This window comes from Dunckerocampus dactyliophorus, chromosome 15 (genome assembly GCF_027744805.1).
Source record: "Dunckerocampus dactyliophorus isolate RoL2022-P2 chromosome 15, RoL_Ddac_1.1, whole genome shotgun sequence".
Taxonomy (NCBI): Eukaryota; Metazoa; Chordata; class Actinopteri; order Syngnathiformes; family Syngnathidae; genus Dunckerocampus; species Dunckerocampus dactyliophorus.
This window is the reverse complement of record NC_072833.1, coordinates 18,567,802-18,585,389: the sequence shown is the minus strand read 5'-3', so window position 1 is coordinate 18,585,389 and position 17,588 is coordinate 18,567,802. Positions and strand designations below refer to the sequence as shown.

Here is a 17,588-nt window from a genome sequence, read left to right as displayed (position 1 = left end):
AACCCTCGCCCTTGGTGATTCACGTGCTTTTTTTAAGCAGACAAGCATAGTCTCTTTTAAATTGAAGGCAACACCAAGCCAGGACCGTTACTCAGCGTCCTCTCGCGGTCTAGCCTGACCCTTCCCTTGGTTCCTTTATCAGTCAACGGCGGCTTGTCTCCCCCTCCCTCCCCCCAGCCAGGCAGCCAGCCGGGACACCTTTCCTCCAGCCATAACCGTTTAGTTATTCAAACTCAACTCTCAGCTAAGGCATATAAGCACCACATATCATATAGAAACACAAAAAATGCCACTTTCCTGGCTGCGAAGTTGTGGAAATAGTATAGGAGTCAGCACACCACCGGATTATTGCAAATGTGGCTATTTTCTTCTAAAATGTCCACAACTGAAGTCAAGTTAGCTTTAATAGGGTAATAATAGTGTGACCTTCAGGGAGAACACCTGCACTGCCATCGCGAGAAAATGTATGACAAAGTATCCACCATATACACTAAAGGCATTCCGCCTAAAAAATAGTCTTATTATTTTGTGTTATTGTGGTGCAATTTCATAAGTTGCACAACAGTGTAATGCATTTGCATGGGTTAATGTCTCCAAAACATGTTAAAAGCGCCGACATTCTATTCTGTGTTGTGCAGGCAACGGCACTACTTTATTGTACCAGCAGCCTGTGGAATGCGCGGAAGCACACAGTGGAGGAATGAGGCGACCGGTGCCCCCCACCCCCCATTTTTGTCGTCACGTCTGAGTTCTCCAAGGATGATCCAGTCTAGAACAAACATCCAGGCCAAGGCAGGCAGCCTCAGTGCAGGACTTTGAGCCGGCACTCATACGGCAGTTAAAGGTGCTGTCCCTCTTCAAATCCAAACTACACTTTTTTCAACCAAAAAATAAAAGCACACCACCATTGGCTAGCATATGTTACCATTCGTGATTTAAAAAAACAGACTGAACAAATAAAGGTTTATATTTGTCACAATTTGAAGTTAACCTTTGTTCAATTTTTTTGCTATATTATTGTTTGACCTGAATAAAATGATTGGCATTCATAGCTTTCACTCACCGCTGTCTTGTTTAAGCAGCCTCAATGAGTAGACTAGCAATTTGGAGTCATTGTGTGTGTATATATATAGATATATATATATCTATATATATACATAACACAATGACCACAAAACAGGCTAACCGTGGCGGGTGTCAAAAACAGAAAACATTAACTTTAATTTTGCCTTGGTTTAATATGGTGCTTGTCCTGTCATGTTATTAATACACTGCGTGAGTCCAGCTGTGTTCTAAATGTATCTTTTCATATCACAAAACATCCTTCCTTGTTAGTATCCTATTAGCCAGCTAAACAAAATGGCAACCGGAAGTTACGTCGCCTGTCTATGATGTCCTCAGCAGTTGACTCTTCAATTTGTTAACACAAAACATGTTTTTATAGTTTTACAATTGTAGCTTTACATGCATAAACAATTCTAAATGCATATAAATGATGAATGAAAGAGATAAATGAACATTTAAGGTTACTTTTACCTTCATTGAAGACGTGAATGTTCCCAAAGACATGATGTGGTAGCGAGATCAACCACCAACACCTTCCTGTTTACAGTCACGTCAAGAATCACGTCTTCGATGAAAGTAAAAGTTACCTTAAATTTTCATTTATCCTTCATCATTTATAGGTATTTATATGCATTTAGAATTGTTTTCTGTATGTGAGATTATAATTGTAAAAATATAAAAATGTGTTTTTTGTTTGACTCTCTGGAATGAATTAATTCAATTTACGTTATTTCTTATAGGACGTCCATTTTGGTTAGAGTCGTGTATATACACAGTAGTGTGGAAAAGGTGTTTGCCCCCTTCTTGATTTCCTTTTTTTGTATGTTTGTCACACCTAAATGTTTCAGATCATCAAACAAACTGAAATATTAGTCAATGACAGCACAACTGAAGTAAAAATGCCGTTTTTAAATGAAACTTTTTATTATTATAGGAGATTTTTTTTTTTTTTTGGTAGACAGCAGAATTATGGTTCCATTTATCATAGCAAGCCTTCCAGGTCCTGAAGCAGCAAAACAGCCCCAGATCATCACACTACCACCGCCATATTTTACTGTTGGTATTATATTTTTTTTCTGAAACGCGCCATTACTTTTACGCCAGATGTAATGGGACACACACCTTCCAAAAAGTTCAGCTTTTGTCTCATCAGACCACAGAGTATTTTCCCAAAGGTCTTGGGGATCATCAAGACGTTTTCTGGCAAAACTGGGACGAGCCTTAAAGGGATAGTTCACATTTTTTGACATTAAGTTGTATGACATCCCCATCAGCATTGTAGTCCAATAACAGCGACTGACCCCCCCACTTGGTCCCCTAAGTCCACTTCTGGTCAGATTTCCGTGATGAAAAACATAGTTCCACTTTCTTGCTGGGGACAGTTAAGTAAAGAGTTTGGCTTCTCAAAACTATATGCATTCAAAAGACTAATACATTTGCATCACAAAAATGTCTTCTCAAAAAAAATCAGACCTCACAAAACACTTGGCGTCATATATTTGTCTCCCGCCGTATTCCTGCGCACTGTCGCCTGTGCGTTCATGCAAGTGTCTTCATCACAGTCACATGAACGCACAGGCGACAGTGCGCAGGGATATGGCAGGAGACTGATATAACGCCAAGCACCAAGTCCAACACTGACCTTAATTGAGGCAAGTGAGGCCTGCAGTTCTTTGGATGATGTTGTGGGGCCTTTTGTGACTTCTTGGACTTCTTGGGGTGATTTTGGTTGGCCGGCCACTCCTGGGAAGGTTCACCACTGTTCTACGTTTTCGCCATTTGTGGATAATGGCTACCATTATCCGGCCAGTGGATAATGGCTGTTTCGCTGGAGTCCCAAAGCTTTACAAATGGCTTTATAACCTTTTCCAGACTGATAGAGCTCAATTAATCTCAGTTACTCTATGTTTTAACAAGGTGGGGGCAATCACTTTTTTACACAGGGCCATGTAGGTTTGGATTTTTTTTTCCGCCTTAATAACAAAAAAGTTAATTTGAAAACTACATTTTGTGTTCAGTTGGGTTGTCATTGACTAATATTTAAATTAGATGATCTTAAACATTTAGGGAGCAAACACTTTTTCATACCACTGTATACACACACACACATATACATTTTTTAAACCATTTTTTACACACACCTGCCCTGGAGGCCCCCCTCCACACCAGATGGAACCCCTGTCCCTGCAGCCATTTGCCTCACCGCCGCCTGCGAGTGGGAACTTGTCTGGAAAGCTAACAGGAATTCTTCTGGGCTTAGTGTTAGAGAAGCCACTTGCACACAAAAAATACTCTGCAGAGGCTTTCGTGCTTTGTGCACGTCGCTTCCGGCAAAATAGTCGTATATAAACGTCAAATGAGTCACTTAACCACCCAATTGTTATAAGCATTTACAGTTTTCCAAAAGAGTTGCTGCTGGAAACATCACAATATATTGTGGTGCACATATAAATTATGTTATGTGTGTGCATTTAATTTAAAAAAATACTTCAGAGTAAGTATTTACCTCTTTAAAAGCGGTATTCGTGTATTTAGCACCCCTCAGTGGTTATTTGGTTTTATTGCAGGCAACATGGCGGCCCTCTAAACATTGTGATTCACTTCTTTTTTTACAGCGCCCATACAGTCATTTATTTTATGAAACTAATGACGGATGACAGTCATTTATTTTTTTTAATTAAAAACGACACTATGTACATTTAAAGTTGTAATCACCTCTTGAAAATTGTTATTGCAGAAGTGAAAAAGCGAAAACTACAATTATTATTAGCGTTTTTAGCACCTCTAGTGCTAGTTTAGTGTTACTGCAAGCAATATGGCTGCCCCCTTAAGGATACTGTGTTGCTCTGGTGAGACAGGGGTTATTCACGTCTACGGCTTTCTTTGTTTAGATTATCACGTTTTCAAAGGCACTATTGTGCCATTATATTTTAGCTGCCTACTCCGCTTTGACACCACTGTTTATTTGAAATAGGAGCAAATACAGCAACGGTATGTCTGGCATCATGGCACGCCTAAAGCTAATGCTAACGTTATCAATGGAGTGAGGTGGTTGTCCAGTATTTTTTCCGACACAAAATATATAATAATAATAATAATTCGAAAAGTAGTGTAAGTTGATCGTTTGCTTCTCTGTTTGTTGTATTTTGCAGTGTTAAAACACTCCAGCAGACGGCTGAGCACAACGTGTGGCCTTCAAGGGGGAGAAAAGTGGAGGAAAGAGTAAGTGTGCCTTGGAATAACATCATTTAATAGTGTGGGTAGATGTTTCTATTTCGCATGCAGTTAAATGTATTTTAATTGTAACATGAGAGTACACGGGAGTATTGTGTGTCTGTGGGGTGGGGGCCTGAGCTGTGATTCAGGGGTTAAGTAATTAAATCAGTAGTAAAAATTTATTAATTGCACAGTATATTAATTAATAAATAATGCACTTTCAGGGTTAGTAAAAATGTGCATATTTAAGCTAATTGTATGTGTTTATTGCTTAAATTAAGCATTTTCAAGCATAAAAATGGTTAGTTGCAGGTTTGAATGATCTTTTTTTTATTATCTCACAACAGGCACAATTATACACTGCTCAGAAAAATTAGAGGAACACTTTGAAAACACATCAGATCTAAACTGGGGGAAAAAATGATCTTGAATATCTTTCCTGATAATAAGTGGGTGATGTATTAGTAACAAAATGATGCCACATAATTTGATAGAAATTAAAATGATCACCCTATAGAGGGGGGAAATCAAAGACACCCCAAAAATGAAAGTGAAAAAACGATGCAGCACACTGGTCCATTTTGCTAAAATGTCATTGTAGCAACTCAAAATGATTCTCAGTAGTTTGTGTGGCCCCCACGTGCTTGTACGCATGCCTGACAACGTCGGGGCATGCTCCTAATGAGACTACGGATGGTGTCCTGGGGGATCTCCTCCCAGATCTGGACCAGGGCATCACTGCTGTACCTGGACGCATGGAGGAGATTCCAGGAGACAGGTAGTTACTCCAGGAGAGCTGGACAGGGCCGTAGAAGGTCCTTCAATCCTCAGCAGGATTGATATCTGCTCCTTTGTGCAAGGAAGAACAGGATGAGCACTGCCAGAGCCCTACAAAATGACCTCCAGCAGGCCACTGGTGTGAATGTTTCTGACCAAACAATCAGAAACAGGCTCCATGAGGGTGGCCTGAGGGCCCGACGTCCTGTAGTGGGCCCTGAGGTCACTGCCCAGCACCGTAGAGCTCAATTGGCACCTACACCACTGGTGCCCTGTGCTCTTCACTGATGAGAGCAAGTTCAACCTGAGCACATGCGACAGACGAGAAAGGGTCTGGAGATGCCGTGGAGATCGTTATGCTGCCTACAACATCATTCAGCATGACCGGTTTGGTGGTGGGTCAGTGATGGTCTGGGGAGGCATATCCCTGGAAGGACGTACAGACCTCTACAGGTTAAATAATGGCACCCTGACTGCTATTAGGTATCGGGATGAAATCCTTGGACCCATTGTCAGAACCTACGCTGGTGCAGTGGGACCTGGGTTCCTCCTGGTCCACGACAATGCCCGACCTCATGTGGCTAGTGTATGCAGGTAGTTCCTGGAGGATGAAGGAATTGATACCATTGACTGGCCCCCACGTTCACCTGACCTAAGCCCAACAGAACACCTCTGGGACATTATGTTTAGGTCCATCCGGCGCCGCCAGGTTGCTCCTCAGACTGTCCAGGAGCTCATTGATGCCCTGGTCCAGATCTGGGAGGAGATCCCCCAGGACACCATCCGTAGTCTCATTAGGAGCATGCCCCGACGTTGTCAGGCATGCGTACAAGCACGTGGGGGCCACACAAACTACTGAGAATCATTTTGAGTTGCTACAATGACATTTTAGTAAAATGGACCAGTCTGCTGCATCATTTTTTCACTTTCATTTTTGGGGAGTCTTTGATTTCCCCCCTCTATAGGGTGATCATTTTCATTTCTATCAAATTATGTGGCATCATTTTCTTACTAATACATCACCCACTTATTATCAGGAAAGATATTCAAGATCATTTTTCCCCCAGTTTAGATCTGATGTGTTTTTGAAGTGTTCCTCTAATTTTTTTGAGCAGCATAGTAACATGATAACCATCAGAACAACAATCATAATAACAACACGGGCTACTATTGCAGCCGAAATCCACTCCAAAAACCCACAACATCACTTTCTGTCCTCCACACTTCCGAAAAGAGTTGAGGAAAAGAGGTTTTCGCTCTGCTCTCACATCTATCCATCTTGCCAACGTTCGCTCCCTGGCTAACAAGATGGACGAATTGCTGCTTCTCTCCAACAACTTGATTTGGGCACTATCTACACCAAGGCTCTTAAACTCACAACCCGCGGGCCATTTGTGGCCCACCGGATGATATTTTGCGGCCTGCGGCTAGACATGGAAGAGTAGTGTAAATGCTATAAAAATATTTATTTTGATATGCTTCTTTTTTTTTTTTTTTTTTTTTTTTTTTTTTTTTTTTTTTTAACCCCTGTCCTGTCCAGCCTTAAAAGCAGATAGAATTGTATACCTAAATGCCGTCAAGTGCTCAACAGATTTACTCTGCCAGAGAGAAGTGTGATATACACTTCCCCTGTCATACAAAATTTATTCGACCTTGATGCTTGTTATAAAGCAAATTTGGAGCGACCGGACCGGAGCAGGAGGGGACAGAGAAGAAGAGAAAAGGAAACGGGGGGGGGGGCGAGAGGGGACAAAAACAAAAAAAAGAGAGACAAGAGACAAGGACAACAGCAGCAACAACAACAATTGTGACAGAACAACAGAAACATACAGAACGACATCAGCAAATAAATGTCCGTGACAACTATAAAGACGAACAAGGATAAAGGACAAATCAATATCAACAACCACAATGACAAAGCTGTCAATGACAATCAGACATAATAGCAGTCATGAAATGATGAACTATGACAGTGATCACAATGACAATACTGCATTGAAACAGTCGCACACAATAGCAGTCATGAAATGATGAATTATGATAGTGATCACCATGATAATACCGCATTGAAACAGTCACACATAACTGTAGTAATGAAATGATTATCCATGATAGTGAATAGAATCAAAGTGACTGTAATGCACATCATTGTAAAAAAAAAAAAAATATACATATACACGTATATATACATACATACACATACATACATATATATATACATATATATATATATATATACACACACATATATTTTGATATGCTTCTACTTTATAGAGTTGACCTACTTGAGAGACATGAGATGTCTTTCTGAATGAGTTTAAAATGGCTTTACTGTTTTTCAGACACCTAAACTAAAATCATGTTTACACTTATGTTGCACTAAAACATCCTCATTCTTTTTGTACTATTGCTGCTTGTATTCTGGTTAAAATACGCTGCAACAATTCCACCCATTTTCTATCAATTGTCTTCATTAAGGTCACGTGTAAGCTGGAGCCTATCCCAGCTGAATGCCGCAAGTGACACATTTTTTATTTATTTTTGGTTCACCCTATCACTGTATCGAGATATTATCGTTATCGTGAGCCATGCATCGCGTATCATGCCGTACTGTGGGGTACTCTGAGATTCCCAGCCCTATTTCTAATACTTCATGCGGCCCAGCCCCACTCAGACCCTCCCTCCAGCGGCCCCCAGGTAAATTGAGTTTGAGACCTTTGCTCTACACAGTGCCATAGGTAAGCTTACTTTTAATTAAATTATTTTTAATTATATGGGTTAACGTTTGTAGCTTTTTATACAAAACGGCACGAAATTTAATTATATCGTCATATCGTGATACATCCCAAAAATATTGTAATGTATGCTAAGGTACATATCACTCAAACCATTTTTTTTCATTTGTTTACACCTTATGATTGCACTCTGTAATGGCATATTTATTTTTATTTAGGTAGGTACATTTAGTTAAGTAAATTTTCTTTTAATATTTATGATTTATTTTTATTTTAACTTCCATTTTGAAGTGAACATCTTGTTCACATACCGTTTGTTTAAAATAGAATGTGCCATAAAAATATGTTTTACCTAACATAATGAATAATTGTGTTTCATATTGATGAAAATGATCCTGATTATCATTTTGGGCATAATTGTGCAACCCTACTGAGTGGAGTCAGAAATGGGATGTTTATGTTTTTGAAGTGCCGGGATCATCCAAGCGCTATCTGTCTTAATTACAGGTACTTCCAGGTTTTACTTTCTTTTAGCATAATGTCCCCTCTTGTCATTTGTGTGAACACGTCAAAGCATTTCGAACATGGACCCTTACACTCAAAAGAAAAATCAATTTTTTAATGACAATGAGTTTTTGTGCTTTTGGGACAGAGGGTGAGCTCACTGGTGGATGGATGAAATAAATCATTCCGATCTAAAGGCTGATAAAGGTGAATGCTTCACATCAAGCTAATGGCCTAACTGGGCAGCATGGTGCAGGAAGTCGAGGAGTTGTCCAGGAACTGGAGGGCTACCAGTTAGACTCCCGCTTCCTCTATCCCCCTCACTGCTCTTGTGTCCCCCCACAATGCCCCCCGAGGGTCGCTTCCGCTGCTCCACAACATGGGCGGGGGGGTTAAATGCAGAGACAAATTCACTGTACAATGTACATGTGACACGTAAAGGTCTTCTTTTCTTTACGTAGAAGAAATACTAATTGCTTTGTTGTTATCATGAAGGGTGGCTTTGCAGGAAGAAGCATGACACACACACACACACACACACACACACACAGTCACATATGAAGTTAATATTTTTTTTATTCTTTTTGAAATGCTGTCTAAGATAACCAAACTACTAAGAAGCTGGTCTGCCAGGAGGAGCTGCTTGGCTTGAACCCAAATTCATGGACATCAACCCTCCTCCTATTGTATTTATTAGGCATTGCACCTGTCGGTCTTGCAGCATTTTGCACCACTGTACTGTGCTTTATAACTGTAGCACTCTTGGTTAGTCATGCACCTCCGCTGCCTTGGAGCTGACAGAGAAAGGAAAACCGCATCGGCATTATTAACAGCAACACTGCTATGATGTGACGTACAGCACATCCAATGTCATTTGGCAAAAATGCTGAGTGACTCCTGAATGAAAAGCTGTTTCAATAAACTCACCTGATGGTGACACTCTATAATCACCGCAGTTCGCACCAAACTGTGGACACTCCACAGCATTTGAACAAGCTAGCGCAGATTCTCCTTCACACTGGATGCACTTCAGGGCTTCACCTGAGGAAGCAAAAATGTGGTCAGTGCTCCTGTTTTATTGTGTTTTCTTTAACAACGCCATTTCTTGTCTTTTTGTGCTTCGGTCTGCTACACCTGCGGCACACTCACCTTGCCTGAAGAGCAGGGCGACGCTTAAAGCCAAGAGCAAGAACTTCATTGTGTTGTTCAGCACAGTAACCTGTGACAGAGAACATTATATTTATTTGGATTTTAAACGTACCGTTTCAATGTGAGCACTGCACTGCTTAGTTATTTCTGTCCATTTCACGTTCAAAGATACACATGATGGTCACGGCGTTTGAGGGGCTCTCATTTTACCATGTCTAATCTCACTTCCCTTTTCAATTTCAATGTACTGTCAGAAGAGTCTGTGTCGCGGTTGGGAGACGGCTAAGGGGAAAAAAAGTTAGCTAAAAACACCCAAAGTCAGATTGTCCTTCCTCAGTGTAGTGACGTACGACTACGTATTCTTCCGCCGTTCAGGACTGAACAGGAACAGCACCGATCCAACTGTAGAGGATGCACATGTGCACTGTATTTTTTTTTTTTATTTTTAGAGTGAGACAGACCACACCCCTGATAAAAGTAGTTTTAACAAAGTCCTGCACAACAACGTCAATACATAAACCCACAATCATGAAAAACAACCTGATTGAATGCAAACTACATTTTTCATGTCTACGTACCTTGTTGACTTGTAGGATTCTGCAAGGCGACGACATCAGTTTGTTGCAGCTCGTACTTTTATAGCTGCTTTCTATTTGCTCACTCATTTTATATCCACCTTTTGTCCTGCAGCACTTTATCAGAATATGTACTTTCTTCCACGCAAATGGAGATTATTCATGACATAATTTACACATCAAATGGGCAAGTACACCCACCAAAGGAATAGGCCCTAAACACACAAAATGCAAAAAAAAAGTTAAATAAATTGGATTATTATGTTTTGTAAGTGTCTGTATCGTGCAAGCAGTATCTGTCTTACTTCTAAGTTTTACCATAATTTCCCGTGTATAAGTAAGTACTTTTTTTCTTAAACTTTGAATTCTGCGGCTTATACAGTGGTGCGGCTAATATTATGGCTAAATTCTAATCTCTTTTATTTCAGAACTACCACTAATTGTTTAAATACTGTGCCGCTCGCGAGTCAGTGAGGAACCGGTAGCTCTTTCTTTGTCAGGAGCCAATCACAAGCTATCAGTGCACTCATGGCGTGCTTGTCAACCCATCAGAAATCGCAGGAGGTCATTATTTACACCAGTATAACAATACAGTCTTACTCACAGTGTAATCTTACATTGAACACTAAACTCATCACACAGCAACTTAACACTCAAAAGGTGTACCTGAGACATTTTCAAACATATACCAATACAAGTTTAAAATGGGGGGAAAAAAAACAACTGTGGCAAGTTTTCCTATAATGCATTGCGCCTCAGCAGCGCATTCATTGGTGCCTGCCAGGCGCTGCAATGACATCAGCCTCCCTCTGGAGTCTGGGCAGCATTGCAGTGGCTCCATCCCTCCATTTTCTATGCTGCTTTTGCTCCAATTAAATGCTTTGCTCAGATGAAATGCATTATGGACTCATGCTTGTATATTTATTAGATATACCTTTTGAGTGTTAAATATGCTGTGTGATGAGTTTAGTGTTCTTTGTAAGATGGCACCGTCATTTGGACTGTTACTGAGTAATGACCTGCAATTTCCAATTGGTTGACAAGCTCGTCTTGAGTTTTTTCATTGGTCATGGTTGTCTCCTGTCCAGTAAAGAGCTGCCTGGCCCTCATGGACATGTGTGTGCCACAATATGCCATTTTATGAAGTGGGCAAGTGCGGCTTATACACCGATGTGGCTAATGTACGGGCAAATCTTTTTTCCTCTAAATTTAGTGGTTGCGGCTTACAGTATACACCAGAGTTTACGGCATTTATCAACAATTTAACAATATGTAGTACAACAAAGTAAGACAATGTAAGAGTATCAACAAAGTAATAAAACATCCTTTCATTACATACAATTGTTTCACCACAATAAAGTCAATAGTGAAAAAAAGAGAAAAAGCAAAAACGATGTAACCAATGTATTAGTCTGCCTACCAACTACTCTGCCACTCACACATAAGTAATTCTTTTTCTTTTTGTACAGTATTAATAATTTATGGCTGTGCGTACGTAACCATGAAATGACATAACTCGGAACACTGTAAACCAAGGACCATCTGTATCACAATATAAATATATATAATATAAATATATGCAGTGTGTTTGAACAACACGACAAAAACACAGATGTTTCACAACTGACAAATATTGATCTCATCACACTAGTATCGTTTTGATACCAATACTACCCTGTTATTGAGAATATTGAAATTTTAATGGATCTGCCCACCTGTACCATGAGAGAAGTGTAACCAAACGGTGTTGGCAGTGTGAATTGCATCTAAGATGTACTGTACCTGTGTGTGTGTGTGTGTGTGTGTGTGTGTATATATATGTATATGTATATAGATGTCTATTTTGTGCACAATCATCCTTCGTCATCGTTATACTGCATTACATTACACTGGTGTCAGAAGTGGGATGCTTGGAACTCGTAGAGAAACGTTACCCCCCCCTATAGCCCAACCCCAGAATCACAGGTCAGAACTACACACAATACTGCTGTCGCAGTTGTCATTTCAGTGTTATAGCTGCAGTGTAAACACTTAAAATTGCTTGTAAATATGCAACACATTTATTTTGGTTTGTTTTTTAGGCATGGACTTGCGCGCAGTGGCACAGAATATGGACCCCTGACAGATCTACCTGATTGGTCTTTTGCAGGTATACTGTAGATCAGTGGTTCTCAATTGGTTTGGCTGCGGGACCCACAATCACCCCGCAATGACAAGTGGCGACCGAAATGGCAGAATGATTTTTTTTCAACCCAAACACAACATGAGCTGCAGCGATGAGACACTCTTCTCCAGCAGATATCTGCAGCTTTGTGTCGGACGTACGGCACAAGTTTGACAAAGCCGCCCAGAAACATAGCATACATAACATAGCAAGCGGATAGCATAGACAAGAACGCAAGGTGCATTCACGGACATTGGGTCGTTGCATTTTTTTCTTTGCCCAGGCATAGACCGCTACCCACTGAAAACAACTCCGCAACCCACTTTTGGGTCCCGACGCAACATTTGAGAATCACTGCTGTACTGTAGATCACAGCCTAAACTCCTCTTCATTCTTGACTTTGGGGTTTAATATTCACTCTCCTTTCTTGAGCAGATGGGAGACCAGCACCTCCATTGAAGGGCATGTTAAGGCGGCGGCAAGAGAGGGAACAATTAGCAGTAAGTGTCCTTCAACTTGAAACATGACAGGAGCGTTTGCAAGCCTGAAACGCACACTGTGTCATCCACAGAGTCGCATCGTGATGCTCAACTCTGAGGTGGACAGAGGCATGGAGTCTTGGAGAGAGAAAAAGGACGAAGCTCAAAGAATGGAGGAGTACAAAAAGTCTCTCTTGCTCAAACCCAAAGGGAAGCTATTAAAGAAGAAGCATCCTCCAAGTTAGAAACAGTCCTGGTGAACACATATGAATCCTGCTCATGTATTTAATGTTGTGACTGCTCCATTATGAGCGGCAATTTCATGGAATAAAATAATTGGGATTTGTGGCATCGTGGGTGTTTTGTTTGTATTGTTAAACATTGATAGATGTCTATCAGCGTCCAATAGAGGGCAGCAATTCTCCTGTGCAAGACAGTGGAGGGTCAAACGCCATTTTGTTTATTTTCAGTCGATTCTTGGCACTTGATTAAGTACAGCTGAACAAACATAATGTTGCCTATTCAAACGTATTAATTATTGACAATTTAAAAATGTGTTTGTTGCTATCTGGTTTGTAAAGTTTGCAGTTTTGGCTCTGGTGTTGCATCTCGTTGGATGTGAGTATGTCTAATGTTCTGTATAACAGTCATGGCTCTTGTGGCTAATGAGCACATAAATAGCACCTGTTCTAACATTTTTTTGCTTTAGTTTTAAACTTCCAAGCTTCTTTGCAGACTTCAGCAAAGAAGCCACAATCACTTTAATAGTTATTCGGCCGCCAGGCGCTGATTTGCAAATTCTTCCCCTGCCCTCATTCCTCCCCCTTCCTCGTGCAGCTGCAACCACAGTGGGTGTGCAAGGTGTTGCAGGACACGTCCGAGTGGTCAACCGGGCGATGACGACACCCTCGCACCTGAACCACCAAAGACCTCCAAAAGTGAGAACTTAACTTTTTCCCCTCCCTTATTCTTCTTTTGTCCTTTTGGTCCCTCCCTTGTCTGCTTGTTTTGGTGTTGAGAAAATGAAGAGCAGATGTTGTTGGCTATTGTGCACCAGTCAGCAGTGGAGGAGGAGTGAGGCAATGTGAGGTGGGGGTGTGGGTGGGGGAATCAGCTGACAAACCAACACAGGAAGTAGACTCACCCGTGATGTTAAAAGCCGTTTCGTAAAGAATTAAGAACTTGATTGACCGTTTAAAAAAAAAATGTTTTACACATGCACACACTCAGGGAAGTTATGTAAAATATACAGCAGGGGTGTCAAACTCAATCACACAGGTCACCAAAACTCAAAGGCTACATTAGGTTGTGGGCAGTACTGGACATCCCCCAACTTTGTAACATTCTTATTATTTATCCTGAAATTTTCAACACATAACAGATGGGCTTGGCCACGCAACTGTTGTTGTCTGAACTCTCCGATATATACAGTGGAACCTTGGTTAGCGTCATTAATCTGTTCCAGAAGGTCCGACTCTAACCAAATACATTTTTCCCATAAGAAATCATGCAAATTCAATTCATCCATTCAAGAAAGCCAAAAATGTTATCAGAAAACACTTTAAAACATAATTTGAAAGGGATAAATCAATATTTAAAGGTACTTTACCTTAATTGAAGATGTGATTGGTGCAAAAGACTCGAGGTGACAGTGAGTTATTTCTTGAATTCAATAGTGTTTCTCACCTTAAGGCTCTGCTTTTCTTTTGATCACGGCTAAGATAACCCTAAATGGAACCATTTAGGATTCAGGGGCATCATTAGGGCTATTTTAGGGGGGCTTCAGTGTGGTTCTGAGCTGTGATTCTTAAGCCCCCCTAAATAATTTGGTGGTGTTTTGTAGAATATGCATTTAAATAATTACATAACCTGCCATTATTCACTTAAATATCATCATCAATTTTATGTTCTTATCCACTCCATTCCCCTTGTTCATATAGGGCCCTATTCTCCCATGCTCATAAGCGGGAAAACCTGCACAGCTAAGTGGATTCTGGCCTCATGGGATTCTCCCCCTCTACGTAAGTCTGTCACCAAGCACCTTCATTCAAGAGCCGCGCTCTGGGTGGAGCAACCCTAAAATGTGGGCATTCCCTTGTGTGTATTCTTCCATCCATTTAAGTACTTTTGCTCCTGCGCACTTCTGAGGCTGCAGTAAGTCCAGCGCCCTGGGAAGGTGAAACATTATATATTATGTCAGGAGTCCGGATGGGAGAATACGCATAGAAAAGCACTTAATAGGTCTGTTTTCATGGATGACTAAGGACACTAAATCAAGAAGACAAATTTATCAATAAGAATAAATTACTCGCAGATAGTCAATACGGATACAGAGCTAACATTTCAACCTCCATGGCACTGATTGAAATTACGGGGGAAATTACCAATGCTATAGACCACAGAAAGTGTGAAGCTGTAGTATTTATGGATGTCAAAAAAGCCTTCAATACCATTAATCACAACATCCTAACTACAGCGTTAGAAAGGTACGGAATCAGAGGATTAGTTTTGAATTTGGTTAAAAGCTACCTAGCTAACAGGAAGAAATATGTAAAGCTAGGAGAATGGGCATCTGCAAGTTTAAATATAACGTGGAGTACCCCAGGGGTCAATACTGGGACCAAAACTGTTCAACTTGTATATCAATCATGTCTGTAAAGTGATAAAAGACTTAAAGTTGGTATTATTTGCAGATGATACTACTGCCGTTTGTTCTGGGGAAAGCACACAAGAGCTAATTATAAAAGTCATAGATGAAACGGCCATATTAAAAAGATGGTTTGAGAAAAACAGATTTTCTTGAATTTAAGTAAAACTTAAATAATGCTACTTGGTCATAGCAAAAAGGACATGTACGACCAAATACAAATAGATGGACTGGGCATTGAAAGGGTATACGTAAATGCATTTCTGGAGATCATAATAGATAAAAAAAAAAATGAGCTGGGAATCTCACATAAAAATATACAACATAAGGTGGTGAGAAATACTTCAGTAGTGAATAAAGCTAAATTTGTTCTTGATAAAAAAAATCACTCCAATCACTAACAATAAGCTATTACCCAAAAATGCCATACAATACTTTTCTACAAGAGAGGAGAAATATGATCTCAGGGAAGAACTAAACTTGAAACACTTAGAGGCTTATAAGAACGCTAAAACCCCGCAGCATGTCAGCATGTGGAATCAAATTATGGTACAGATTGAGTAAGGAACTCAAACGATGCTCAAAGGTGAGCGAATTCAAGAAACAATACAAGCAGTTGATGTTTGCAAAATACAAGGAAGAAGAGTCTTGAACGTCTCTATTCATTCTTATTTATTTATTATTACACTGATTATTTTATATGATTTCTGTTTATTATGAAAACATCTTAATCATTACATCATCATATTGTTGCATTACCTTATCACTCCTGTATGTATAAAAAAAAAAATCACATATGGAATACAGGAAGTGAATAAAAGTACTGCAACAGATGTGGAACGGATGGGGGGGGTAGGATTAAATAAGCCTTGCTTCTTTCTACTCCTTTTGGACATGTGGAGCTGTGAAATGATTTATGTGATGTATCCCACTGTAACTTGTATGCATGTTCAAATAACATTTAACCATTACTATTACCATAAAAATATTAACATCTGATTGAAATTAGAAATGTCAAATCCATAGGAACCCTGTGACTGCTTTTGTGGTGCAGGTGGAGTTTGGAGGATTGTGGGGGGTCTGATTTAGAACTGTATTATGAAGACCACTTCCTGACATACTTTTCTTTTCTGTCCTGCAAGTCAATCTGCTGGGCAAATATCTACAAAACCTCCTCTGTCATCTTTTAAAATGTGTTGCATGTGTTGAAATGTTCTTTTTTTAATAGCAGCTGCCACACAGATGGTTTCTTGCGTGGTAAAAAGGTGGAAAAAGTTACTGTTGGATTTACAGTGGAGGGTGCCACCACAATGTAGGTCACCCAAACAAAAAAAAAAAAAGAAAAAATGCCAGGTTGAATTGCGAGCAGCCCACTTCCTGCCAGGCGTGGCGACTGTGAGACTATGTGTCAGCACTAAAAAGTCAGTATTCATCATTGCCCTCAGTGCAGCCACAAGGAGAGCAGATGCTTGGCTGACTTAACTCCACCACCTCCATCCACATCTTGTCTCTGTGAACATAATCCACATCAGCCAGATGTTGCCTTCAGGTGCTGTTTTTACACTTTCAGGAGACTTGAAGTCAAATATGTACATTGCTCATATTAAAATAATATACATTTTACCATCACACAAGTTAGTCCCCTAATACAGGGGTGTCCAAACTTTTTCCACCGAGGACCGCATCCTGAAAAATCAAAAGACGAGGGGGGCCTTTTTTGATGTTTTTCATTTTGTAAAATGAGTAAAACCAACCCAATATGATAACAAGTTATACACACAAAAAGTTAGGGATAGTTGGCTTTCGGATGAAATTTCAGGAAGAACCTAAAATGCGCTACAACCTTTCCCGGTGAACTTTGTTGTAGGTGAACTTTTCAATGCTTATGTTTTGGAAAACTGCGATTGGCTGGCGACCAGTCCAGGGTGTACCCCGCCCGTCGCCCGAAGTCAGCTGCGATAGGCTCCAGCATGCCCCCGTGACCATAATGAGGATGAAGCGGTATAGAAAATGGGTGGATGGATGTTTTGGAAAATTTAGTTGCGGAAAAAGTTAGAATGTTACAAGAATAAAGACGAAATATAATGGGAATAAAGTCATAATTCCGAGAAGAAAATTTCAAAAGTTTAAATTGTTGGGAAAAAACCCCCAACGAAGATGGAAAAAAAAAACAGGTGGAATTTTACACGAAAAAAATTTGTTTTGGAACAACAACATTTTTTCAAATTTTACAAGAATAAACGTGTAATATTATGATGAAGAATAATGTCATTTCAG

At 40.2% G+C, this 17,588-nt stretch overlaps 1 protein-coding gene across 1 annotated transcript; it reads left to right on the top strand.

Annotated features, from left to right (window-relative positions):
- The first annotated feature begins 3,869 nt into the window (after positions 1 to 3,869).
- Positions 3,870 to 13,012, top strand: mrpl52 (mitochondrial ribosomal protein L52). The gene is made up of 5 exons (XM_054753875.1): positions 3,870 to 3,914; positions 4,218 to 4,287; positions 12,103 to 12,170; positions 12,621 to 12,685; positions 12,757 to 13,012. Exons 1-5 carry the CDS (start codon positions 3,881 to 3,883, stop codon positions 12,907 to 12,909), a joined length of 390 nt encoding a protein of 129 aa, XP_054609850.1. The 5' UTR covers positions 3,870 to 3,880; the 3' UTR covers positions 12,910 to 13,012.
- Positions 13,013 to 17,588: the final 4,576 nt, after the last annotated feature.

Bases quoted from the DNA above. Each gene is read 5' to 3' on its own strand.
- mrpl52 (XM_054753875.1), top strand. From the start codon at position 3,881: ATGGCTGCCCCCTTAAGGATACTGTGTTGCTCTG. The intron at 12,171-12,620 runs GTATACTGTAGA...TTTCTTGAGCAG, and splicing joins ACCTGATTGGTCTTTTGCAG to ATGGGAGACCAGCACCTCCA. The intron at 12,686-12,756 runs GTAAGTGTCCTT...TGTCATCCACAG, and splicing joins AAGAGAGGGAACAATTAGCA to AGTCGCATCGTGATGCTCAA.